The sequence below is a fragment of the Protomyctophum bolini genome, assembly GCF_963924005.1.
Source record: "Protomyctophum bolini genome assembly, chromosome: 1".
In the NCBI taxonomy this organism is placed as follows: Eukaryota; Metazoa; Chordata; class Actinopteri; order Myctophiformes; family Myctophidae; genus Protomyctophum; species Protomyctophum bolini.
This window is the reverse complement of record NC_137862.1, coordinates 55,917,890-55,944,775: the sequence shown is the minus strand read 5'-3', so window position 1 is coordinate 55,944,775 and position 26,886 is coordinate 55,917,890. Positions and strand designations below refer to the sequence as shown.

The 26,886-nt window shown below is 43.6% G+C and overlaps 1 protein-coding gene across 4 annotated transcripts in view; it reads left to right on the top strand.

The window, feature by feature from the left end:
- Positions 1 to 26,886, top strand: part of lpin1a (lipin 1a) — a 55,800-nt gene that overhangs the window by 22,357 nt on the left and 6,557 nt on the right. For 2 of the 4 annotated variants that reach the window (XM_080768383.1, XM_080768385.1), the window contains exons 2-19: positions 2,587 to 2,787; positions 3,388 to 3,483; positions 9,362 to 9,470; positions 10,598 to 10,814; positions 13,680 to 13,763; positions 14,550 to 14,642; positions 15,223 to 15,334; positions 16,213 to 16,435; positions 17,604 to 18,056; positions 18,219 to 18,312; positions 18,945 to 19,147; positions 19,840 to 19,933; positions 20,209 to 20,278; positions 24,282 to 24,374; positions 25,066 to 25,112; positions 25,925 to 26,063; positions 26,459 to 26,607; positions 26,810 to 26,886. The exon at positions 26,810 to 26,886 is cut by the window's right edge and continues 10 nt beyond it. In XM_080768383.1, coding sequence (XP_080624509.1) covers positions 2,587 to 2,787; positions 3,388 to 3,483; positions 9,362 to 9,470; positions 10,598 to 10,814; positions 13,680 to 13,763; positions 14,550 to 14,642; positions 15,223 to 15,334; positions 16,213 to 16,435; positions 17,604 to 18,056; positions 18,219 to 18,312; positions 18,945 to 19,147; positions 19,840 to 19,933; positions 20,209 to 20,278; positions 24,282 to 24,374; positions 25,066 to 25,112; positions 25,925 to 26,063; positions 26,459 to 26,607; positions 26,810 to 26,886 — 2,554 coding nt within the window. Of the gene's footprint in view, positions 1 to 2,586; positions 2,788 to 3,387; positions 3,484 to 9,361; positions 9,471 to 10,597; positions 10,815 to 13,679; positions 13,764 to 14,549; positions 14,643 to 15,222; positions 15,335 to 16,212; positions 16,436 to 17,603; positions 18,057 to 18,218; positions 18,313 to 18,944; positions 19,148 to 19,839; positions 19,934 to 20,208; positions 20,279 to 24,281; positions 24,375 to 25,065; positions 25,113 to 25,924; positions 26,064 to 26,458; positions 26,608 to 26,809 lie in introns of those variants that run through there. The other 2 variants (XM_080768384.1, XM_080768386.1) reach the window with 2 other exon arrangements.

The window sequence follows — 26,886 nt, the reverse complement described above, 5'->3', positions numbered from 1 at the left end:
CTCCTCCTGGAAGTCTGATGGGAGTTTCTGAATCACTTGTCATGACGTTTGAGTTGTTTCCCCATTGGCCATTTCAGCATGGCAATGTGTTGCAATTGGCTATTAACCAGGAAGCAGGTTGGTGTCCTTGAGGACACATGCTGGACTGTGTTTGTGTTAGTATCACATAACGTGTGTGTGTGTGTGTGTGTGTGTGTGTGTGTGTGTGTGTGTGTGTGTGTGTGTGTGTGTGTGTGTGTGTGTGTGTGCTCGCGTGCACGCGCGCATGGGAAGGTGTAACCAGCCATTATGCAATCATTTTCTCTAACTCCTTGTTCTTAAGAACACACACAAAGAGATTAAGAGAGATATGAGTTCATACCACGAGGCCACGTGTATGAAACATGGTACTGTTGTTTACATCCAGGAAAAACTCAGCACTATACCAGATTAACCGCTTTTTTCCATCTACACCAAAATGTCTAGCACATATCCACAAGCTCACCACACCTCGCTGCGATGCATTGTGAGCTTGTAGATCTGCTATTTTGGGGGCTAATGTCGTCCGTCCCCCCAGAATAGTAGTTCAAGTGGTTAAGATGGTTAGAATGTGTCACGGGACGCTTGGCACGGCATGTATATTCGGTAGAGGGGCGGTCAGAACAGAACAGGTCTGAGAAGAAGGGCTGTTATAAGAGAACCTTTTGGTAATGGATGGGCTGTCTAACAAGCATTATCCATGTTATTATTACAACGATATTATACTGTCTGCCAAGTCCGTCTGTCCCCAAGGCACGCTGTGTGTGTGTGTGTGTGTGTGTGTGTGTGTGTGTGTGTGTGTGTGTGTGTGTGTGTGTGTGTGTGTGTGTGTGTGTGTGTGTGTGTGTGTGTGTGCGTGCGTGCGTGCGTGCGTGCGTGCGTGCGTGCAGGCGGAGAGAGTGTGTTTTGGGAGGTCTGTGTGTGGTGAGAGTGATTTCTAGAAAGCATGCAGACACAGACACTCCTCTATTTGTTCTCTGTCTCACGTGAATGCATGGATCTCTGCCTCAGCCCCGGTGCTAATGATTTCTAGTCAAAGGATTAGACTAGAGAGTTGTCTGCCAAAGTTTGTGCCAACTGGAGACGCATATGAGATGAACACGGGGTGTGTGGAATAGGACAGCGAGTGGTGGGAAAGGTATACTCAAATGTTTTACTTAAGTAAAAGTATCAATACTGTAAATGCAAAAGTATACTCTGTTGCTCATGTATGTGACGCGTTGTGAGCTAGTATAGATCGGCTATGTTCAAAGTTTAAATGGGGCTGAAGTGGTAAATGGTGTGGTGTTTTGTAATAATGTTCAAAATCTGCAAAGATTTTTATTCCACACTTTTGCAGTGACACGTTACATAAATACATGTTGTATACTTAATTGCATAGTATAGGCCTAAATACTATACACATTAATTTCATGTTAGTCAGTAGCCTACTTTCTTGTGGATTTCCCCCCGATCAGTTTTCCCTACTACTCCCAAATGTCCCCCCCCCCACCTCCCCCAACCTAAGAAGAAGTGGTGCAACTCCCCTCTCCCCCTGCCTGCCTCTCTCTCTCTCTCTCTCTCTCTCTCATTAGCAGGCATTAGGCAACAGTGCAGCACTATCTCTCTCTCTCTGTTTCTGGCACAACAGCGCCACTTTTGCCCCTACTGGTACTCTAAAGTCTAAACATATAGTAACATAGTCACATAGTCACATAGTAGTCACGGACATTGCTGTTCCTTGGAGCGGTTGCACCACTCAAAAAAGGCCAAAAGAGGAAAAAGAAAGGGAGATTATTGGGGGAAAAGGGAAAGAGAGAGACAAGAGAAAGACAGAGTAGAAATGTTGACTCAGCCTCGGATGGCGCATGCATCTCATGAGTTGTGTGTGACAATGGTAAATCTAAAATCTGCACCCTCGAATTTAGGGTGAATACTCTGCGCTAATCCAGTGAGATGGTTTGCAGTGATTCGAAATGAAATGAGAGATGAGAGGCTGCCAGTGTCTTGTAAAAGTTTTCAAAAGAACCACAGACAGCTAATTATCTTGTTTTTTCTAGTTTAATTTTTTTCATTAAGTCCCGCAACCAGGATCTGTAACTAAAGTTGTGTAGTGGCAAAGCAAAGCAAAGTTACTATATTTACCCAGGGTAACTGCAGGACTAAGCTCAAGAACTTGTTTACAGCCAGGCCCTGCTCATAGAACATTTCATGGTAGGGGTTCAATGCATTGCTCAAGGGCACTTCAACGGTGGTAATTTTAACGTGCCGGTCCGGGGATATATACGAACTAGCGACCTTCCGATATCAAGACCGCTCCGCAGACCGTTCGGCCACCGCTGCCCAATGCCGCTGAGATGTAGTGGAGTAGAAGTAAAAATTATAGAAAATTTGAAATACTCCAGTAAAGTCAAAATTCCTCAAAGTACAGTACTTGACTACACATGTATACTTGGTTGCTTTTCACCACTGAGAGAGAGAGAGGATTTTGTGTTACTTTGCTATTTTCATGACTATTTTCATCAACATTCTCTCTCTCTCTCTCTCTCTCTCTCTCTCTCTCTCTCTGTGTCTCTCTCTCTCAATCAGACCCAGACCATGAACTATGTGGGTCAGCTGGCGGGTCAGGTGTTTGTCCAGGTGAAGGAGCTGTACCGCGGACTCAACCCGGCCACGCTCTCGGGCTGCATCGACGTGATCGTGGTGCGGCAGCCCAACGGGGCGCTGCAATGCTCGCCCTTCCACGTGCGCTTCGGGAAGATGGGAGTCCTGCGCTCCCGCGAGAAAGTGGTGAGATCGATCGGCACTCTCTCTAACATTACACCACAAGGATTTATCATGGATCTGATTGATTGATTGATTGATTGATTGATTGATTGATTGAATACCGATGAACCCATTTAGGCCTGAAATGAAAAGGTCTTTCAAAATCCTGACAGTTTTCTGAAATACCCTACTATGTTTCTATAGGCCTATATCACTCAATATTTCATTTCAAGGACCCCAAAAATGATCTGTAATTGGCCTCCGAGAAAATATGTTGTTCCAGGGACCCTCCAGAAGCAAAGATTTGAGTTAGAAACGCTCGCAAGCGTATGTTACGTGAGCGCAGTCCCGTGAATTTGTTGCATGCGCGTGCTCGTCCGCGACTCACCAGACCTGGATTTCTGTTTAGCTTTTTTTGTTTGTTTTTGTATACGCTTGCGTTGTCGCGCCCCTCTTGAGCAGACCTGGAGGAGAGTTCCTTCGCTTCCCGTTTGAAAAGGCCCTATACTTAATGCATCATGAATTTGTATCGTCCGAAAAAGAAAGAAAGAAGCTCTGCCAACACCTTCTAGACAACGTCTGTGAATGTCAGTGAGCAAATTGGTGAATGCGTTTGTCCCGCAGGTTGACATAGAGATCAATGGGGAGGCAGTGAGTTTACAAATGAAGCTGGGAGACAATGGAGAGGCCTTCTTTGTCAAGGAGACGGAGAACATGTTGGTGAGCACTGAGTGACACGCGCACGCACACGCACACGCACACGCACGTACACGTGACAGAAACGCTGTAGGTATAAACATGGAAGAGAACAGTGTAGATCCATGACTGACTGAGTTTCACATAGCATGTCGACGGATGCACGCGCACACACACACACACACACACACACACACACACACACGCACACACACGCACACGCACACACACACACACAGGCACGTAGCTCTGCATTAGTGGAGAGCAAAGGTTAATAAGGGAACAGTCATATATTGGTAAATGGTGCAATTACTGGATATACAGTAGCACTTTACTTTTCTATGTGGATTTCATTCACCCATTCATAGTATTCAGGAACTGACAGTACAGTCTTGTGTGGCCAGACAACTATTCCACAATAGTTCATAACTTCTCTTCACAAAAATAGATTTTAAAATGTCTTTAGATTTTTTTTCTTCATTTCTGCTAAGCATCAAGCTATATACTTGGATGATTTTGATCTATATCATTTATAGATATATTTGCACGACTCTTAAGACGACATGCTTCAGCTTACCCCCTTAATCCTCAACAGAGCTTCCATGCTCCAGACATGTATACATTCTGTCAATATCAACAGCATATATCCACAATGAATATATGAATATGAATACATCAAGAGATATGAGCTGGATGTCGTTTATGTAATTAACCTTCAGCTGTGCTAACTCTCAAATGTAATAGCTTCCATTACTGACTGTAGCTAAACATTGACATGGCCTCTCCTCTCCTCTCTCTCTCTCTCTCTCTCTCTCTCTCTCTCTCTCTCTCTCTCTCTCTCTCTCTCTCTCTCTCTCTCTCTCTCTCTCTGTCTGTATGCCTTCTTGTCAAATTTGTCCAATAGATGTTAGACGTGTTTTTTTTCCTGACATCAAGAAAGTTATTTAGATAGCATTTTCTTTAGACAGATGCCATATAGGTTCATTGTTTGCCTGGTGGTATAACCTAGTTTTTTTTTATTGAGGCACTATACATTTTGAACTGTCTTATTTGTTGAAGTTCATGCCTTATTTGGATCTCACACACTTTGTAAAGTTGCTCTGGATAAATCTCTCACCTCCTCTGTGATCTCCTCTCTTATCCTCTGGGAAAGTTCATACCAGAGAGAGAGAGAGGGGGCATAAGTTTCCATTCCCATTTTGGACATTACCTTCAATTGACTGTAGGGCTATACACATCACAAGAAGCCATGAGAATAAAAGGGCACCGACCTAGCTCCTTAACACCATGCCTGCCTTTGAGCGAGCCAGTGCCTAGTTTCTGGTCCTCTCCTAAACATAGCACGGTGCAAAAGCAGCAGAAGGCTATTTGTATACTAGAGACATCCACCTGATGTCCAGTCCGGGTCATGCACATACAAACGGACTGGCAGGACAGCTTGTGGACAGCAGAGAAGACATACAGATCCCAGTATAGCCTACTTTGAAACGGATATACGCAAGGTTACAAGATGCACAAAGATGACAAATATATACAGACAGATATATACCAAAAGTCAAAATGAAAGCCTGAAAAAAATAAAACGGAATTCAACAATGAACTAAAAAACACTTTAAGAATGAGAATTTAAACCCCCTGCTATATCTACCACCAGTGTGTATCTGCTATTCCTTACACCCACATGGAAATAGGCCAAAGGGTGGAGCTATAGAGGAAAAGCCATGGGGTCACTCAAATAGTTGGGGTTCTGCCCTTAGATATTGTGTGTGCAATTTGACATTTTAGCCTAATGGTGGTGCTATAGAGGAAAGACCATGATAGGTCACCAAATCAGTAGTGTTATATTCCAGCCTGGGCATCATTCCATTTCATGGTTTATGAACCGGTCGGGAGCGGATGATATCGCTATATACGTTGTGTCGTAGTATTGTTTTGTATAGTCATCAATCTTCCGGAACTTCCTTTTCCCCTCAAACCCATTTTTCTCAATAAAAGCTACAGGCTACGACTAGAGCTTTTATTGTTATTCTTCCGGTTTGAGGGAAGGAAGTTCTGTTTGATTGTTCCTGCCTGTGATGACTACAAAACAATGACTACAACATGGCGTAACGATATCATCCGCTCCAGACCGGTTCCCACGGCACTTTCGGAACAGAGACCGCGGGCTTCCTTCCGAGGTGGAAAGCCTGGTGAGGCACGAGGTTAGTGTCATTCTCTGATGATGAGGACGAAGTAAGCCTCGCCGAGCCATGAGGCCCATAGAGTCTTTGGTTTGACCCGGCCGGGGATCGAACCCTGACCTCCCACTCTCAGGGATCACGAACCCTGACCTCCCACTCACAGGGGATCGAACCCTGACCTCCCACTCTCAGGGGATCACGAACCCTGACCTCCCACTCTCAGGGCAAACACTCTTGCGATGAGGATGAAGGTGGCACAGAAGATACCATCACAAGTGACACCCGGGGAGATAGATGGACTGACACAGACATGTAAATACAGACAGATCAGACAGGCACCTAGAATGTACGATATGTAGGTTATTTTCGCTATGCTTTTGTATTTTTTCCGTAGAAATTCAATGTGAAAGCACAACTTAGCGATTTATATATACCACTGCATCCGATACATGTTATATGGCTCAAATATCCTATCTTCAATATTCATATTGATGTTCTGAATAACTCTTTTGGATGCGAGTTCAATAGACCTTATTATTGTTTGGACTCACAGTAGTTTTGAGTTTTCTGTTGTTGAGGTGTGGTGGTCTTCTTACTCTCACATCCTTTTACTATTTTTCTCAGCTCTTCATGCTTTGTTCTTGAGGTGCAATTAAGGTTCCTTGCGGGAAATTGGTTTGCAGCCAGATAATAGTAAAAAAAAATCACACCCATGTGAACTGAGTGGTGCAACTCCCCCCCTCCTCTCTCATTAGCAGGCAACAGTGCAGCACTCTCTCTCTCTGTTTCTGGCACAACAGCGCCCCTACTGGTACTAATAGTCATATGCTGGTGCTCATTAACGTCACACGGACACATAGGTGAACACGGACATTGCCGTTCCTTGGGAGTGGTTGCACCACTCAAAAAATACAAACAACATTCAAAACAAGACTATAATATCTAAGAACAGGGCAGATACAGAGAATTCATGACATTCAATAGTATAGCAAAGTCAGCAAAAGTGCATTAGTGGGCAATATAGTGTGCAAAGAGGCCAGAATAAAGTGCTATCTGGTGTTCAGCTCAGCTGAATAGCAGCCGGGGAACAAAGGATATAGTTTGAACCGATTATATTAGTCTTTGTGGTGGACGGACACCCTCAGCCGACGACCTGAGGGCAACAGTTCAAACTCAGACCGAAGTGTGTGATCCGAGAGAGACCTCCAGGAGGGAGGATCGGCTCTCTTAAGCATCTGCCTCTTGTACAGTTCTATGTACAGTCAGTCGGGCTTTGGGTTCTCCCAGAAATCTTACTGCATAATATCCACTTTGACGAGGCTGTGCAGTGCTTACGTAACATCTCTGTCTGTTTGTCTCTCTCTCTCTACGAATCTCGTTTGCTGGGAATTTCGTTCAGATCTAGACGTGACTAGATAAACAATATCTGTGTCAATGAGCCGACTGGCATCAAGCCCAGCTTCAAGTGCCCCCCCTTTATCTGTCTCTATCTCTCTCTCTCTCTCTCTCTCTCTCTCTCTCTCTCTCTCTCTCCTCCCCCCCCTCCCTCTGTTTCTGCCCCAGGGGATCAGGGTGAAAGTGAGTGTCTGCCTAGGCATGCATGCGTGTGTGTGAGGTGGTTGAATCGGGCGACTCTGACTGAGAAACTGAATGTTCCATTCTGAAGTTACTATGACTCTGCTGCTGCTATAGTGGTCACAATGTGTTTGTGAAAAAATCTGTATGAGAATGACTAAATGGTATATCTCGTTATGGTCACAGTCTGTATGTATGAATGCCTTCCTTTGTCAAATGATTTCTTGTTTACAAAAGAATGGTATGCGTCGGAACACTGGCTTCCAGTTGTCCTGCTGAGCGAGCTTGTTGATTTGTAGTCATGTTGTCGTGATGTTTCTATATAGGCTGTAATAACCGATGTACTGGATAAGCCTCATGCACACTGATTAGTTAGCAAAATTAGATTATTAATTTACTATGGCGAAGAATGTTTTTCTCAGTACTTCATCATGTGTCTCATGTTGACTTGTTTAAATAAGCAACTATAGCCTATTGGTATAGGATACAAATGAAATTAGTCTGACACTCTGTCTGTCTGTCTGTCTGTCTGTCTGTCTGTCTGTCTGTCTGTCTGTCTGTCTGTCTGTCTGTCTGTCTGTCTGTCTGTCTGTCTGTCTGTCTGTCTGTGTCTGTCTGTCTGTCTGTCTGTCTGTCTGTCTGTCTGTCTGTCTGTCTGTCTGTCTGTCTGTCTGTCTGTCTGTCTGTCTCTGTCTCTCTCTGTCTCTCACGCTCTGTCCATCTCTCTGTCTCTCTCTTTCATCTCTCTCTCTCTCTCACTCCATTTAGGGCCATGTTCACTGCAAGCGGTGTAGTATTTTTGTAGGCATTTTTGTTTCTTCCTCTCTAGCTCCCATTCGCACACAATTCCTCAGCATCATTGCGTGTGTGTGTGTGTGTGTGTGTGTGTGTGTGTGTGTGTGTGTGTGTGTGTGTGTGTCCGTGCATGTGTCCGTGCGTGCATGCATGCATGCATGTTAATTTATCCGAAATGACCTGTTATGTAAACTTGGACAGTAGCCTGGACTCCCTGGAGTCCTGGAAATGTCATCTAATCCATTGGTTCAGCCCGTGACCCATGACAGAAATGAGATATTATTCTCCCGGGACCCAAACTAGTAAAAATAGCAAATATTTGTACTAATTCTAATTTATAGAATTCTAATTTATAAGAATTCTCCGATTTTTGACATTACTGGAAAAATATCTTTGGATTTTGTTATTAATTCATGAAAAGTTTTGCTTGTTTTGGGAATGTTTTTTGAAAATGTTTTGATATAATAATAATAATAATTAAAAACAAAATGTAGGAAACCAAAAATAAGGGGACCCGTACAAATGTGCACGCGACCCACAAATGGGCCCCGAACCCAGTGTTTGTGAACCAGTAATCTCGTGTTTAAAACTATTCCACAATCTCCGAATGCTAGTATATATAGTCTGGGACTACAGCCCCCATGAGCTGAGTAAGGAAGCTGCCATTTCCGTTCACGGAAATATAATTTAAAACATCTTTAGAGCTTATCTTTTTATTTCCTTTTCTGCTAAGCAACAAGCTATACATAGATGCTTTCTATTTATATTAGGATAAATGTGCACGACTGTAAAGACGAAACGGAAGTGGCGAGGAGGCTCCACTTCCGCTTTATAGTTTTGTTTTTTTATATATTTATTTTTTTATCCCACGATTTTTGTAACCCATTTTTCACCCCTGTGTCAATTATCTAATGTGATCCTGGGCTCTACACACCCTCCGCCAACCTGGGGAGAGCAACGGACTTGAACTCATGCTTCCTTCATGCCCGAGTGTCCAAGTTGCTCCTTTACACCCGACAGGGGGGAGTTTCCCTGGTTGGACTTGGAACATGTTATTCCAACCAGTTCCTTTCCCCTCCATCAGGTGCCCCGGCTGGCCAGGAGGATGCAGTTTAGAGACAAGGATTTACTGCATGTTTTTTGTGAGGGTACCTACCCTAGGGGACACGGGGAGAACATGCAAACTCCACACAGAAAGGCCTTTATAGTTTTACTCATGACAGCTCTTCCGTTGCTCCAGACTGTATGATGAAGCGTTTGGAAATCGCGGTATAAGGCAACAGTCTGGTAATAACGCGAGACTATTAGCGAACCAGTGATCTAATATCAAACACTTCCTCATGTGGACACAGGAAGTGGTTCCATCGTACCTGGCGACATCACCCATCCTGGCCCCCGGGGCGGAGCTAATGGAATCCAAGATGGGCGGAAGGCGTGTGTCGATGGTGTTCCGACGCCAGGGTAAAGACGCTATGCCACGCATGTTTGCACTGATAGTTCTCAAAGTGGGGCCTCCTATGGTCCCCCTATGGTTCCGCCAGGGGGTTCCAAGGGGTCCATCTTGCACCAGCCTTATCCCAAAAAAAAAAAAACTATAGCCGATCTACGACATTGTGAGCTTGTAGATCGGCTATTTGAACTTTTTTTAAAGGTTTTTTTAAATAGTAAAAAAATGGCAAACATAGGGCTCCATTTTCGTCACAGCTAAACCCCTTATCCATAAACTTCTTTGCCTTTTTTCTTTTTACTATTTTGAAAAACATTTTTGAATAGTTCAACTAGCCAATCTACATTGACACGTTGCGAGCATGCGTAGACTGGCCATTTTTAACTATTCAAAAATGTTTAGCAAAATAGTAAAAAAAAGTTCATGGATAAGGGGTTTAGCGGAGTCCATAGTGTTTCTTCCCACATTACCGTAACAGGATTATCTACTAATGCAGGTCCTAAAAAAGGATTGCCTTTCATAAAATGCATAAACCGCCCCCATATTTCCTGAGAGTGTGTAATGTATTTTCTGCTCTGTTACTTGATTGATTATGGACGTTTCATTAACACAAGAGCTATATGATTTTGTAACTTTGTTTTTTTCACAGAAGCATTCAATACTGGAGTTGAAAAACTAAAAAATGGTGGCATTAACAGCTTCTCTTAATAAACCCCATAAGTGTAATGTAGAAGAATAAAAACATTGAATTGCCTGTAACTTTAATATAATTGAAAAATAAATATATTGTTTCAAAAACACAACATCAAAATTAATTTCACAACTTTAACCCACAGTATACACCGGCTATTCGGAAATTGCAGCTCTACAATGCAAATAGCTTCTACTATAGTGTAGATCAGCTATTTGCAAAAAAAATTGAATATTTACACAAGAGCCAAGTAGGCCTACTGTACATATTAGTGTGTGGATCCTTGGCATGAAAAGGTTTGAGAACCACTGGCATGTTGGCGTGAATGTGTGTGTGCTTGCGTACCGTTTCTGTATATGCACGTGTGCTGACGGTCACGTCTCTCTCTCTCTCTCTCTCTCTCTCTCTCTCTCTCTCTCTCTCTCTCTCTCTCTCTCGCCCGCCACACAGACTCCGCCCCCAGTTCCTCACTTCCGGTCCAGACGTTTGGAGCGCAGCAGAATGACGGAGGAATGACGAAGAAGAGGAGGAAGAAAAGGAGGAGGACGAGGCCAGAAGGAGGAGGACTGAGAGAAGAGAGAAGAGAGAGCGGAGGAGAAATGTCGGAACACGAAGACATGTTCACCATCGACATGTCGAGCTCTGATGACGACAGCGAGGGAGACAGGTGCGTGTGTGTGTGTGTGTGTGTGTGTGTGTGTGTTTGTGTGTGTGCATGTGTGCCAAATTTATTTAAAAAAAATATATATAACAAATATTACGGGTGCATGGGCAAAAGAAAATCGATTCACCCAAAATAAATTCTTTATTTCATATTTTTTATCATGTCAGAAAAACTGACCCTCGTTATCTGGCTGCATTGAAGCGTATATGATTCAACTTTATATTGTCTATAATTGTTTTAAAATGTTCCAGTATAAAGGAAATGCAAAGTAACAAAGAAAACAATCGCAACAATCGTTGAATCGCAGAAGCACAGTATAATTAAGAATCGCAATATAAATCTAATCGGCGCCCTAGGGATCGAGATCGTATCGAATCGGGAGATAAGTGAACCCGCGCATATGAAATATCGTAGATATGTCATAGATGAGTGATGTCATATAGACATCTAGCAGTGATTCAAGGACCCCCAATTTGATATGTAATATAGGGTACGGACCCCCATTGAATGACATCTCTATCTCTGAGACCCCCAATTTATGTACGAAGTGTACAGATGGAACAAAAATGGACCTGTCAGGGTCCATGTGGTTCCATTTGTACGCTCTCTGAGTTACAGACCCATAAGGGAACCCATGTCATAGATGACTGCATATCAATGTCACAGGCTGGTCCCACATTGGTGCCGCGCCTTCCATCCCTACGCCAGCACAAGAATGTGTTGCCACTCACGCCAGTCCTCCTTGACCCCAGGCACTTTTCTTATGAGGAAGTATCGGAACAAAGCTCGAGGCAGAATAAATTATCCGAGCAGGTATTACCGTAGGGTTTCCCACGGTCATGGAAATTCCTGGAAATGTTTTGATATTTTGATATATTTTTCTTCATGCCAATTCTAAATCTGCCACTGTTGTGCAACACACAACATTCATGGCAACATGCATCACTTTCCTTCACAATCAGTATTTTCCTGCTCAGTGCTTGCTTTGTGAATAACATAATTGCATAGTGGAGAAACTAAATCTGAGCTTTGTGGTCGTGGTGGTGGCCCACCATAGCTGGGGCGCCGTCCATCATTATGGAAATGAGTTTGAACAGGGGAAGTTATGTTTGGTCGACAGTCCAACACCAGAAAATGTCTTCCTCACCCCAGCTCCAAAGCAAAGCAATGCATTACTATATTTACCCAGGGTAACTGGACTAAGCTCATGAACTTGTTTACAGCCAGGCCCTGCTCATAGAACATTTCATGGTAGGGGTTCAATGCCTTGCTCAAGGGCACTTCAGCGGTGGTAATTTTAACGTGCCGGTCCGGGGATACGAACTAGCGACCTTCCGATATCAAGACCGCTCCACAAACCGTTCGGCCACCGCTGCCCTCTCATGTACACACGATAAGAGGCCGAAAGGCTGCTTTAACTTTAGCAAATGGCTTCGTGAATAGAGGCTGTCGTGTTGCCGGGCTGAGATTTCAGTTCCTTTCCTTTTTCAGTACACTGGAAAAGTACTGGCAAATGATCTGTGGTTGTCAGTACCAGATAATATGTGACCAGATTTGACTGAGAGCCTCATGCCATCGTGCAAATTCCAGCTTTTCACCAGAGGAGAAAAACAAATTTATTTTATTTTATTTCTTTCAAAATGAGTTAATAGCACATACTAGAGCATGTCTGAAATAAGTGTCAGAGCTGAAATCGACATGTAAATATGAAATAAATGCTTAAAGGGACAGTTCACCCTTTTTGTAAAAAAATATATGTTAATGTCGTTTAGAAGCTTTAGATCACTTTCCTGGGGGTATTTATGTGTGTAATATGTGGTTTTAGATATTTTAGATTGTAGCAGTGAGCCTGTTGTCTCTGATGTCATGGACACTGGTCTCACTACCTTCCTGGACTACAATTCCCATAATTCTTTGGTGCACTGCTCCTCCTTGTGAATATAGGGGGGAGAGCTGTCTTACTGAGACAACATGTAGTCCAGGAAGGAAGTGAGCCCAGTGTCCATGACATCAGAGACAACAGGCTCACTGCTACAATCTAAAATATCTAAAACCACATATTACACACATAAAGACCCCCAGGAAAGTGTTCTAAAGCTTCTAAACGTCATTAACATATATTTATTTGCAAAAAGGGTGAAGTGTCCCTTTAAACATGTAGCTAGGTGTAATGTTAGAGAGCACAGAAGTGAACCTTTCAAGCCTATTAAAGCCATATCTCCAAAACTGGTGAGTCAAACTGAACAACCAATATGTCCATTTGAAGCTATATGATTCCTTGCTTTCACATGACATTAAAAACGAAAATTATATCTCGTGCACATACTTCTTCAGGCAACTCTAAACAATACGGTTCTTCCCCCAGACTGGGATATAATAATAATCATACAGTATAGTTGTTGTCATCGTCAACAAAGTGTCAGTTTCGCCCGCTTGACACATGGCATCCGCCAAGGACAACACCTTGTGACAAGAAACCGCCAGCTGGACATGCCCATAACTAAGTGGGGTCGGGTCGCCCCTAATCTTCTGTCACATGTGTACCCCTTCCCCCGATATTCACACGTGCCTAGTGGAAAGTTACTGCCCCGGCGTCAAGGCTATTCTAGACTCCTATAACCTCAGACTGTGGTGTCCTCCTGGTTCTTTCCCCATGCATGTATGTATGCTGTGTCCGACTGGTATGGGATGATGTTTTGTGTATAGCCTGTACAATATCGTACTCAAATGTACTTAAATGTGTGACACGTGTATTTATGATGCCTGTGTGTGTGTGTGTGTGTGTGTGTGTGTGTGTGTGTGTGTGTGTGTGTGTGTGCGTGTGTGTGTTTGTGCGTGCGTGCGTGCGTGCATGCGTCTGTTTATTAGACCCACATACAGCGATCAGGGGCCAGCAGCCAGTGTGTTGAGCAGCACTTACACACACAATACTGACTGGACTCGCTTGCAGGGGTACGGCACACACACACACACACACACACATACACACGCACACACACACACACACACACACACGCACACACACACTGAATAAGAGATTGAGTCATGTATTCACGTGTTCTGGAGGTGCTTCTGTATACAGCACGGGTGGATAGAAGCACTACAGATACAGCCGGTATGGAACATGGTTATAAATCGTCTCTATGTATTCAATAATTCATCAGCATGGTATAAAAGATAACAAGACAATAATAATGCGTGTCATCAATAAAGAAATACAAATACAATCCCTAAACCTATTAGCCATATTTTACTATTTGAAAAAACAACAACATTTTAAAATGTAAAAAAACGTGTCGATCGACACGTTGTGAGCTTGTATAGCTATTTGAACTATAAATGTATTTCTAAATGTAGTAAAACATGGCAAAGACACACATTCTTTAAACGATGTCTCAGAAGTGTCAGTGTGTTGTTGCTTTGATCATGAACAATGTAAGTGTTTCTTTCTCTGTTTCTGTCCTCTTCTGTGACTGTTATTTATACTCTCTTTCTTCCTGTCTTTCTTTCCGTCCGTCCGTCCATCCATCCGCCCGTCTGTCCATCCATCCATCCTTCCATCCATCCATCCATCCATCCATCCATCCATCCATCCATCCATCCATCCATCCATCCATCCATCCAACCTTCCATCCATCCATCCATCCATCCATCCATCCATCCATCCATCCATCCATCCATCCTTCCACCCACCCACCCACCCACCCATATCCTCCCTCCTTCCTTCCTCTCTTCCAGTACTGTGATTGAAGACACTCTGTCCATCGCCTCGTGCCGACGTCTGTCCATATCTTGTCCCGACGTCTCCCAGACTCTTTTATCCTCCATTAGGTATTTGCCATGCTCTCGTACGACGATGTCAGTCCCGTGAACAACAGAAATGAAGGCGGCAGCTTTGACCACATGCTAACGTAAACGACAACGTGTACTATATACTGAATGATATACCGTCACAAAAACTTAAAATATGCAGGAGCTAAGAGAGGTTTCTGTCCCAACGGCAACGATATCCGTTATTCTTCAGTAACGTACTGCATGGACGTGCAAAATCAAACTGTTCTGTGGTTGTCACCAATGCAACACAAGTCCAGATTAGTGCTTATTGCATCTTAGCGTAGCAAATTCAAAGTGGTATTCAAAGCTGTAACACCACACGCACGCACGCGCACGCACACAAACACACACACACACACACACACACACCGCACACAGGGACCGGAAAAATACTCCCCGTTCCACTAGATAGGACTATCTATTACTGAAGAGATAGTGTTTGGTGAAAGGTTTTCATTATCAGCAGAAAATGACCCATGAAGGAACATCCTTACTTTTTCAACCTTTGGTAAAATGCTTGGTGTGTAAAAGCTGGATAACGAGGCAGAGGTGGAGAACTAATCATGTTCTGACTCAGCAGGCTCAACGACACGCGCTCAATGACTCCAAAGAGTGATTCAGAACTAGCCAATGAGAGTACAGGGAATCCTATGCTGTGGGCTTGGGGAGAGCTGCCACAGGCCGCTCAGGTAAGTACACACACTCACACAGTCGCACGCACGCATGCGCACACACACACACACACACACACACACACACAGTCACACACCTTTGGTACAATTAGCATACAGTAGCTAGGGTTAGCATTATTGCTAGCATTATGAAGTAAGTAGCCACGTATCTTTCTACACAGAAAATGTGTTTTTTGAGTGGTACCAACCAACATGTCCCTATTTTTAGAGTACCAACATGTCCCTATGTTTAGAGTACCAACATGTCCCTATGTTTAGAGTAGTTGTTGTAACGCGTCATGGTTGTAACATGAACGTTATCTCTTGATTGGTCAACGCCATCATGACGCCATCGCGTCAGTATGTGTACAGCAACGTACTCTACGTGCCCAGGAAGTTTGAAGTGTTTACCTTCATCCTACGGGGAGTTATTGGCAAAAAACTGATTTATATATTTATCACGCATGCCGTTACAATTAATCCGATATGCGCAGCAAATGTAACACTGGAACAGCGTCCACGTTCGGTTTAATAACTCCCGACCTGTTTTATCAATTTAATCAAACTTGAAGTGGTTTATGGTAGCAGACGATGTGTAGGTCCGTTGCCTGAAAATATTACATGTGTAGATAAACAGATCTCTGAGTAAAAAAATGAAACATGCTACAACCTTGGCGGCTTTCCCCTACCAACATGTCCCTATGTTTGAGTACCAACAGGGGGCACTGTTGCACCACTCACTTCAGACCGGTCTGATTTTTAGAGTTAAGTTTCTCTTCAATCACCATAGGCCAGAAAAGTTAATGGTTAATATCACACCCCGTTCCCTGTCTCTTCTTCTCTCTCTTTTCTGCCCCCCCCACAAATCTCTTCATTAATTCCCTCCTCGTCTCCAGCCTTCCTTCCTGTCGGCACACCACAACCCGGAGCCCGTCGTCCTTCCACCGCCGGCTCCGGTGTCCGTCCCCGTGTCCGAGCGGACTCACTTCAGAACCATCTCCGAGCCTCCTTCTCTCTCCGTCTACACCCCCCAGAGGCCAGGGGACAGCTGCCCCGGGCCGGCTCATCAGACACACAGCGACGGAGCCAGAGTCATGCCTCATGGTGGAGGAGAGCACGGTAATGAGCATTACATTTTTGGGGGGTGTGTGTTGTCAGTGATTGTGACGTCATCCAGTCCGGCCCCTTTTCCACCGGTTGGTTCCCAGTGGGAACCGGTTCAGTTCTTTTTGGTTCTTAGTCTGCATGAGCCAGAGCTCCAAAATGTAAACGTTAATTATGAATTGAGTGTAGCAAAACCATACCTATATTAGATTGTTATCACCATTAAACTTCCCCAATTGAGTACTTACACGAAGACAATGATTTATTATATAGGGCATAGTTTGCCCACCAATTTTGGAGTTCTGGCTCATGGACTAAAAACCAAAAAGAACCGGTTTCCATTGGGAACCAACCGGTGGAAAAGGGGTCTCCCTGGCGGCGTGCACCTGTCAACGGGGAGGAGTGGGATGGGGGAGAGGGGCTGTGTCCTCCTCACTGGTTGGATACAACAGCAGTGTGTGACACGTGTGCGCGTGACATCATCGTACCTGGAAGTTATGTGGGAACGCCCACTGAGTGGCAAAAAACTACTTTATGTCCTTGACAGCCCATACATCCAAACAGAAAAGTCCTGTCTGATTGCGTTAAACAATGTTAAACTCACCCACATTGCAGCTGTACGAAAAGCTTGAATTATCCTCTTTCTATATCTGCAAAGTTTTTGTTTCATAGAAATGTTATGAGCTACTTTCTGTCAAGAAATGCCCTGCATTTGATTATTTTTCGAAGTGTCAGAGTTAGGAAGTGCTTGTTTTCAATAACACAACATTTTGCTGCCTCCTGCATTATGTGACATTTACAGGACGGTTTGAATGATTTCCAACGAGTGCTTCCAAACTCCAACACTCCATGCTGCTCAATGTTTTGCCTGACGTCGAAATAAAAAAAAGCTTTCGCTCTGAAAGAACATAATACCCATTCAAAGATTTGTGCCGCAATTTTATGCTTTTTCAAAACTAGCAGACCCTACAAGCACCGAGTGGCACGTAGTGTCACTTTGTGCATTTTAACAACAAAATCTTGGAAGTCGAACAATTTTGAATTTGCGAAAAGGTTTGACAGCTACTCATTTAGAAGGCATTTGTAGAATTGGCCTCTTGGTCTTAATGGGTTACATGTAAAGAAGTATACGTGTGGCTATACTAACGCTGTCAACTCGTCCTGTTTCTCCTCTTCCTCCCAGGGAGGGACGTGGTGGAGAATGTGGGCGCGTCGTGTGGAGAGGTGGCCGAGGCTCTGAGGGAAATGGAGGACGTAGGCGCGTTGTGTGGAGAGGTGGCAGAGGCTCTGAGGGACATGGAGGAGAACGTGGGCGCGTCGTGTGGAGAGGTGGCAGAGGCTCTGAGGGAAATGGAGGAGAACGCAGGGGCTTCGTGTGGAGAGGTGGTGGAGGTTCTGAGGGAAATGGAGAACGTTGGCGCGTCGTGTGGAGAGGTGGCCGAGGCTCTGAGGGAAATGGAGGAGAACGTGGGCGCGTCGTGTGGAGAGGTGCTGGAGGCTCTGAGGGACATGGAGGAGAACGCGGGGGCTTCGTGTGGAGAGTCAATGTCTCCAGTGATGCTGCCGGAATTCATGGAGATGCGCGGAAACAGAGACAGTCCAAACAGACGGACGGACTCTCCATCAAAGAAGAAAGGTTTGTGCGTGTGTGTGTGTGTGTGTGTGTGTGAGTGCGTGTGCGTGCACGTGTGTGCTTTATTGGTTTAAAATATCGGTTTTGATATATTTTTGGTTGCTTGACCAGCCCTGATTCACCAGGTGTGTTATAATTGATGATGTCACGTGTCATTGATTACAGAGAAGAGGAGTGAACACCTGGGTTCTGACGGAGTCTACCTGGATGACATCACAGACATGGACCCTGACGTGGCTGCACTGTACTTCCCTAAAAGGTATACATACACACAGACACATACACACACAGTATAGTAGCACATGTACAGTACGCTCGCACACACGCACGCACGCCAAAGCTCCACCTACTGTGTTGCGCTGCATTGTGTTTCTGTCTCTTCATTGGGAAGAGACTGAAACAATTAAGTTGTGGGAAGTACTTCGGGAAAAAAAAAAGCTGTCAAGATAGCAAATGACCTCCTCTCATCCACTCTGCAGGGAGTTCCAACTACTTCCCTCGATCTGGTAGACGGCATACAAAGTACCAAAAGCTAACCGTAACATCATTAATAAAAAGTCCTTCATTCCTATTGCCATTAAGGCACTAAATGATACCATGTCTCGCTATACAGTAGTTGCATTTGCCACTGATGTCCTGCATTTTTTCCATGAAAATAATTGTGTAAGAGTTGCTATACTGTTGTTGTTGTTGTTGTTACTGTTTTTCTTTTTACTGTTGTTGAGACCGAAGACAATCAAGCAACATCGGCAGCACTAAAAGGGAACATTCCCTCCCTGTGTTGACGCAGACACGCCGCTCGACGGCTGCAGTGGAGCTTCGGCATAACTCTCTCTCTCTCTCTCTCTCTCTCTCTCTCTCTCTCTCTCTCTCTCTCTCTCTGCCATGCAGCGATGGTGGTGGTGGTTCGGTTCGGGGCGGCTCGGACGCCATGATGCTGGCCGTGCGGAGTGCCAACCAGTCCCCAGAGTCGGTGGCCAGCAGTGGGATGGACAGTGGAGTGGACAGCCTCTCGGGGGAGCAGCTGGGAGATATGCCCCACGTCGCCATCTCTCTATGCGGAGGGCTCACTGACAACACGGAGATCACAAGAGGTACACACACACACACACACACACACAGTCAAGGACTAAGGCTTTCACTTGATTTTTACTAGTCGACTAGTTGTTTCACTAGGCCTACCTATTATGTAAAACAAAAAGTAAAAAAAACATTACATTGGTGACTACATTGGTGTCTATAACTATAATCTAGCTGGAAAAATAAACTTTTTTTTCTTACTAGTGGATTTACTAGTCGACTAGTTGAATAGTCAACTAGTTGCTTAAAGCCCTATAAAGGACGCCCAGGGACCCCCGAAGAGAAGATTTAGGCCCTAGGCTATATAAAAAAAGAATATATATATATATATATCAAAATTATTCAACATTTTTCCATTTTCCATTTTCAATATCTTTCCAAACATTTCAAAAATAGCAGATGTAAAAGCACGGAGTGACACGTGCATTTGAATAGCCAACATATAAAAGGATATTAAAAGTGGTTACAATTATGATGATGCTATACCTTAACTCATGGCTATCCCTATTGTGTGTGTGTGTACGTGTGCGTGTGCGTGCGCGTGTGTGCGTGTGTGCGTGTGTGTGTGTGTGTGTGTGTGTGTGTGTGTGTGTGTGTGTGTGTGTGTGTGTGTGTGTGTGTGTGTGTGTGCGCGTGTGTGCGTGCGCGTGCGTGCGTGTGTGCGTGCGTGCGTGTGTGTGTGTGTGTGTGTGTGTGTGTGCAACAGAACAGTTCCTGGAGAAGGCTGTCTCTCACCAGCAGTTTTCTGAAAACCCGTCCGTCATCGACGACCCCAACCTAGTGGTCAAGATAGGAACCAAGTAGTTGATTTTTATTAATTAATTGATTTCGCTTTTAATAAGACGTGTGTAGTAAATGTAATCAATATCGTAATTATCTGTTGTGATAAACCACTTGACCCCCAGCATCCCTATTCTGGGGGGGGGAGGGGGGGGAGGCGGCAAAGAGATTTATCGTAGACTGTAAAAAACAAAAAGCCTGTCACTAGACTAGAGGGTTTCAGTGCTTGGAAAATGTGGCGTTGATTGTTTGAGGGTTTGATGTGACGAGAGCGCCCTCTATGTCACCGTCTCAGGTATTACAACTGGAACACCGCCGCCCCTCTCATGTTGGCCATGCAGGTCTATCAGAAACCTCTGCCACAGGTAAGACCACACAGTGACTCACGCATACATGCTGGATGTAATATGTGTACAGTGAAATAATGAAGAAATAGTGAAGCATTAACCCATTTTGACCTGGGAACGATTCTACAAATGTCTTCTACATCCTGAGAGTTTTCTGAAAAAAAACCCCTCATGTTTCTATGTCAGCCGTTCGCAAACGTTTTCATGTCAAAAATATATGTAATTGGCCACCGATCCCCATCTGAAAATATGTTGTTCCAGGAACCCAAGCAAAGATTTGAGTTAAAAACGCTCGCTCTGAAAGAATATATATTCAAAGATTTGCACCACATTTTCACGATTTAAAAAAAAATAGATAAAGTATTACAGTTAAAACCCCAAAAGTAGAAAAGGTAGACTTTTATGGACCACACCCGGTCAAGTAATTTCCCCAAATTCAAGGTACCAAAAGTGAACTCTGAACTAATACATGGAATGACCCGCAGACGACATTAAAATCGACCACATTGGTACCCTTGAGTGGTTTTAAAAACCTTGGTGAGCATACAAACCCCCACACTATGTAAACTGTTTTTAGGTCGTTTTGAAATGTGTCTTAGCTTTTTATTTGTAAACCTTTGTAATGCACATGTATACCTTTTGTTTTTTTTCCTTTTCCTGATCTTCTGATGTATTGTGATGTTTTTCTATATGACGTTGTATTACTCGACGACACGGTCAATTACTCAATGTAATTTCCACGCAAAGGCTATTTCCAATGTTTACTTTTTCTTTTTCTCGAAAAACATCTCTGGCTGAATAGAGAAATAATAGCAGGGCACGGTCTTTGAGGATTATAAGAATTTGTTAAACAATGTCTTGATGTTTGCAGAGTGTGTTTTATCTGTCCTTTCGTTCCTGTTCCTTTAGTGGAATGCTAAACAGTACTTCCATTGATTCTCCTTATACTGTGATATTCACTTTGGTGTTTGGTTATTATTAACCACATGAGACCCTATGTAGCTTCCCTATTCTGGGCATATATTAAATAGGCGACGCATAATCAATTAATTTATTTCCATCTCCATACTAGCATTCGGTCATGAACTGTGTTAAATGTCAGTCTCTGAGAGAATATGGTGCTTTTACAAGACAAGAGTATTTGAAGTGGTGGATGAAACCTCTTCACGGAATCATCTGCTGAAAGATATTTGTTACTGTTAACTACATTCAGTGATTGAAAAAGGATCTGTAATGTGTGTGTGTGTGTGTGTGTGTGTGTGTGTGTGTGTGTGTGTGTGTGTGTGTGTGTGTGTGTGTGTGTGGCATTTACAGTATGTTGACTTTGCAAGTCAGGCATGGTACATGAGAGGGCCAATGCACTACGGGCAAAGTCAGATATAGACTACACAGTCAGCAATACAGTTATTTTCACATAACAGACGTTCCTGACGTTTACAATTGCCACACCCGGGCCTGTATAATAATTGACTTTGCTTTATTTGTTTATTCTGACAGGACAATAATGCATACTAATAGACATTCAAGATTAATTATCTAGACACAGGATTAATTATCTACAAGAGATAATATACCAAAGTGAAATATTTTAGTTTGTCCCAACATTCAAATAACATTTATCTTCCCTTCTTTGTTGTTATTCTGTTTGTCCGCCCCTCTGCACCTCACAATTCCGTGTGTGTGTGCGTGTGTGTGCGTGTGTATGCGTGAGTGCGTGTGCGTGCGTGCGTGCGTGTGTGTGTGCGTGCGTGCGTGCGTGTGTGTGTGTGTGTGTGTGTGTGTGTGTGTCCGTGACCTAAGTGCTCATGGTGTCTGAGTTATGTGTACGCAGCGTTTGGTCTGTTCTCGTACTGTCTCCCCAGTCTGTTTGGCGCCGCCACACAAGCACAGGCTGTATGTTGCTTCACGCATGGCTTAGCGTGTTGTTTACGTGTTGTTGTTGTTGTCGTTGTCTGTCCGTCTGAATTCGTCTGTCTTCTATCTTCTGTCTCTCACTTAAGCAACATCACATGAGAGGGTGTGTGTTGGTATATATTACGACTGCATAACGGAACTGCATTCTGTTATTTGTGTGACCCACCGTGAATGGGAGACTGCCATTGGATTTCTTTTCTTTTTGAATTTGGAGTTTTTCATAGCTTCAAATTGACATATTGGTTGTTCAGTTTGACCCACCGGTTTTGGAGATATGGCTTATGGAGTAATGTCTTGCAGAGAAACAGCAAGTTGAGAAAACAGGCTTGAAAGGTTCGCTTCTGTGGACTCTAACATTACACCTAGCTACAGTACATGTTTAAGCATTTATTTCATATTTACGATTTCAGCTCTCACATTTATTTCAGACATGCTCTAGTATGTGAAGAGTCTGCCTGTGCTATTCACTTTTTTTTTTTTTGGGGGGGGGGGGGGGGGGGGGGGGGGGGGGATTGTTTTTCCTCCTCTGGTGAAAAGCTGGAATTTGCACAATGGCAGGCTCTCAGTCAAATCTGGTCACGTTTGTTCACAGACCAACAGCACCACCTCAAATGTGATACAGGTTTTATACAACAGTTCTAAACGACGCTCAATGATTCTGTCAAGTGACATTTATTCAGCTCTGCTGAAGAATATCCATCAACAGAAATGTTGCTGAGCTATAGAGTCGGCTCTGACTATGAGTAGTATAGATACTGTTGTATAACTGACATGCTACCATGTACACCTGTTACTGTCAGCCATTGTTTCTGTCTGTCTGTCTGTCTGTCTGTCTGTCTGTCTGTCTGTCTGTCTGTCTGTCTGTCTGTCTGTCTGTCTGTCTGTCTGTCTGTACGTGTATTGTCAGTGGCGTGCACAGATAGACACTAGGGGGTGCTAGAGCACCCCATGGCCTTTTCAGCAAAGTGCCCTTTTGAAAAGAAAATGTACAGTGTACATATTGTACACTGTACAATATGTGTTGTGTACCATGGTATGACATTGCTCAATTCTAGGCCCCAAAATCTATTTAAATCTCACACTATTAAGGCAACCATCCGGTTTCCACGCGCTGCACAATTAAGGTGCCCTTTTTTTTCCACTTGAGCACCTGCCCCTCTAAATGTCTGTGCACGCCACTGCGTATTGTCAAAGTGTCAACCTGTGTCCCATGACTCCGTCTCTCTCTCTCTCTCTCTCTCTCTCTCGCTCCCTCTCTCTCTCTCTCTCTCTCTCTCTCTCTCTCTCTCTCTCTCTCTCTCTCTCTCCACGGTATCTCTCAGAGCTATCTTGTTGTATGCATCTGTGTGTGAACCCATCTCCCTTTCTCTCTCTGTCTCATGTGTGATTCTTTGTCTTCCCTCACCTCAGTCCATGGTCCATATTGCCAGTCACTCTCATTCAGCCCGTTCAGTTTCATTTTACCGTTTCTTGCAATCTCCGTTAGTTGATTTCTTCTAATTAACCCATTTTGACCTGAGATCAGATTCTAAAAAAAATTCAATGTCGATTTCTTCTAAAATAGCAGACCTGCAAGCTCGTAGCGCGCCACTCGGTGGCGCGCTATGAGCTTGTAGGTCTGCTATTTTTAAATAGCTAAAGCATAACATAATGCTAACACCAAAAATGGGTTAATTTGTTAGCCTGTTGTCATTGATTGTATTCACTACATATATTTATTTCCATTTTGACAGCTGCCATTATGTTTGAATCAGTTAATTTGCTCAGTTTGGACTTTTTTGTTTTTCAACCATTTCAACCAGTTTGTCTCTTCATAATTTCTGTGTTTTAAAAATAGTTTATTTTCTGTTGTTTTTCTTTTTTCATTATTATTTGAGTTGTGTTCACCTGATTGATTGGGCAGTTGTTTATTGTGTCTCTCATTTATCGTGTCTCTCATTTTGATTGGGTGCGGTTGTATGTTTGTGTCTGTCGTTTGATTGGGTCGTCGTATGTTTTGTCTGTGTTTTGATCGGGCGTTTTGTCTGTTTGATTGGGTGGGTTGTCTTTTGTTTGATTGCGTGGCTGTCTGCTGTGTGCTGTTCTCTGATTGGATGGTTATGTGCAGACCTCGGTGGACAGCATCATGAAAGACAAGATGCCCAAGAAAGGAGGTCGCTGGTGGTTTTCATGGAGAGGCAGAAACAGTGACTCAAAATCAGTGAGTTATAATGTTACTAATCATTAACCCGTTTAGACCTGAGAACGATTCTTAAAAATATGTCATCTAAATCCTAAAAGCTTTCCGAAAAACCTCATGTTTCTATGTCAGTGGCCTCACCCCCCGAACCCACCTCACCCCTGCCCACTTTGACAGGCTGGGATGGCTTAGGGTCGACGACAGAGTACAGCATCTTGCAATGGGTCTGGTCCACAAGATTTGATACACCACCAAGATACCCATGTACCTGTCTAAATACTTCCTTAATGTAAACGAAGTCCATACCCACAACACCAGAGGGAGTGCAACAAACCATGTGCAACCCATATTCGGCACAAACAAGGGACTAAATTCTTTTCGCTCCTATATGCCACCAAAATGTGGAACGCCCTACCAACAGTCATTAAGACATGTGAATCCCTTGACTCTTTCAAAACCGCTCTCAAAGGGCACCTACGGACGGCTGCAATTCGAAACTGGCCCCCGTAGAATCTGAATCCGACTAAGTCGACTAAAACTAGACACTAAAACATTCCGGGTGACTAAAATGTAACTAAGACTAAATGAAACCTATTCTACTATGACTAAAACTAAAATAACAAATTTGCTGCCAAAGAGAACACTGGTTATGCGTAATCTTTGAGTATAGTAATATATATAGAATTGACTTTGCTTCTCTTCATTCTATAAGGACTCTCTGACAGATGCAGGTGGAGAGCAGGGAAACGGTGTGAGCACGTGAGTATAGAAACCTTCAAACCTTTTCTCACGCACGCACGCACTCACACACATACAGTACGTATTGTATATTAACAGTTTGTGGGGCCGCTAATTGTTTAATCCAGTGTTCCACTGCGCGGAAAACGCTATACCCGACATTTGTTTAATGCGTTTATTCGCAGTTTCTTTAAATAATTAAAAATAAACAGCGGATTTATCCGGGGACCTGATATGACGAGGCCGTCACGTTATGATGACGAAACCGGTAAAATCAAGTCATCATCTGGGCTGCTATAGGGGCTTCTGGGAAATTGAGCCCAATGCAAGTGGACGGGGGGGGGTTTGTTTGGACTACAACTTGCTCTGCACTGTGGTTTCGTTTCACATCGTCATGGCCGGCGGCTCGTCTCATCATCATAACAAACCGTCGAACCATTTTTCACCGGGTTTTCGTGGTTGAAAGCTAGCAAATACTTCAGCGTATATGCTCCAAAGGTAATAAAACGAGCTCGGCAGCGTAGAATATTTGATTAAAATGCGAGTAAAGCTTTTCATGGAGGCAAACTGTTAAGATAAGGTAGACCAGAATTTAACAGCTTTGTTAATAAAACTATGGTAATGTATACTTGTTGTTGTCCAGTGACGCGGCACATGTCTTTAGCAATTAAATCTTTAGCAAGTAATGTGTGCAGCAGATTACAGTTCTTGTTTACTATGGAGGTAAACGGTATATGTTTGTGCAGGGTATACCAGAGGGTGGGCAGGCGTTTTTTTTGTAAACTTGATTTGTCTATGGTTGCATTTTGTAATAATGTGGATCGATATTACAGGATGAAGGACGAGTCGTCATCAAGTGACGAGGACCACCTGCGCTTGTCCAATCAGGTGTCAGGATCCTGTCAGCAGGAAGCCCCCGTGAATCCCGGTGTCTGTTATACAAAGACACTCCGCCTCTCGTCAGAACAACTGGTATACTAATTCAGCCTTCTTTCTTTCTTTCTTTCTTTCTTTCTTTCTTTCTTTATTTATTTATTTTATTTATTTTATTTATTTTATTTATTTTATTTATTTTATTTATTTTATTTATTTTATTTATTTTATTTATTTTATTTATTTATTTATTTATTTATTTATTTATTTATTTATTACTTTCTTTCCTTCCTTCCTTTTGTCTTTCAATATTTATTTTTGCCTTTCATCAGTCGTAGGCTACATCCACTGCTTTCACTTTTTCATTTATTCATGAAATCTATTGTTGTTGTTGCGGTGCGCGTGTGCGTGTGTGTGTGTGTGTGTGTGTGTGTGTGTGTGTGTGTGTGTGTGTGCGTGTGTGTGTGTGCGTGCGTGTGCGTGCGTGTGTGCAGGCCAGCCTGCAGCTGAAGGAGGGTCCTAACGAGGTGGTGTTCAGCGTGACCACCCAGTACCAGGGCACCTGCCGCTGCCACGGCACCATCTACCTGTGGAACTGGAACGACAAGATAGTCATCTCTGACATCGACGGCACAATCACCAGGTGTGTGTGCGTGTGTGTGTGTGTGTGTGTGTGTGTGTGTGTGTGTGTGTGTGTGTGTGTGTGTGTGTGTGTGTGTGTGTGTGTGTGTGTGTGTGTGACTGTGTGTGCGTGTGTGTGCGTGCGCGTGCACAATTCTAAAATTCAGAAAAGCGCTATATAAGTTTGAGATATTATTATTATTATTATGAATGTTGTGTTGCAGGTCAGACACCCTCGGCCACATCCTGCCAAACCTGGGTAAAGACTGGACTCACCAGGGCATCGCAAGGCTCTACCACA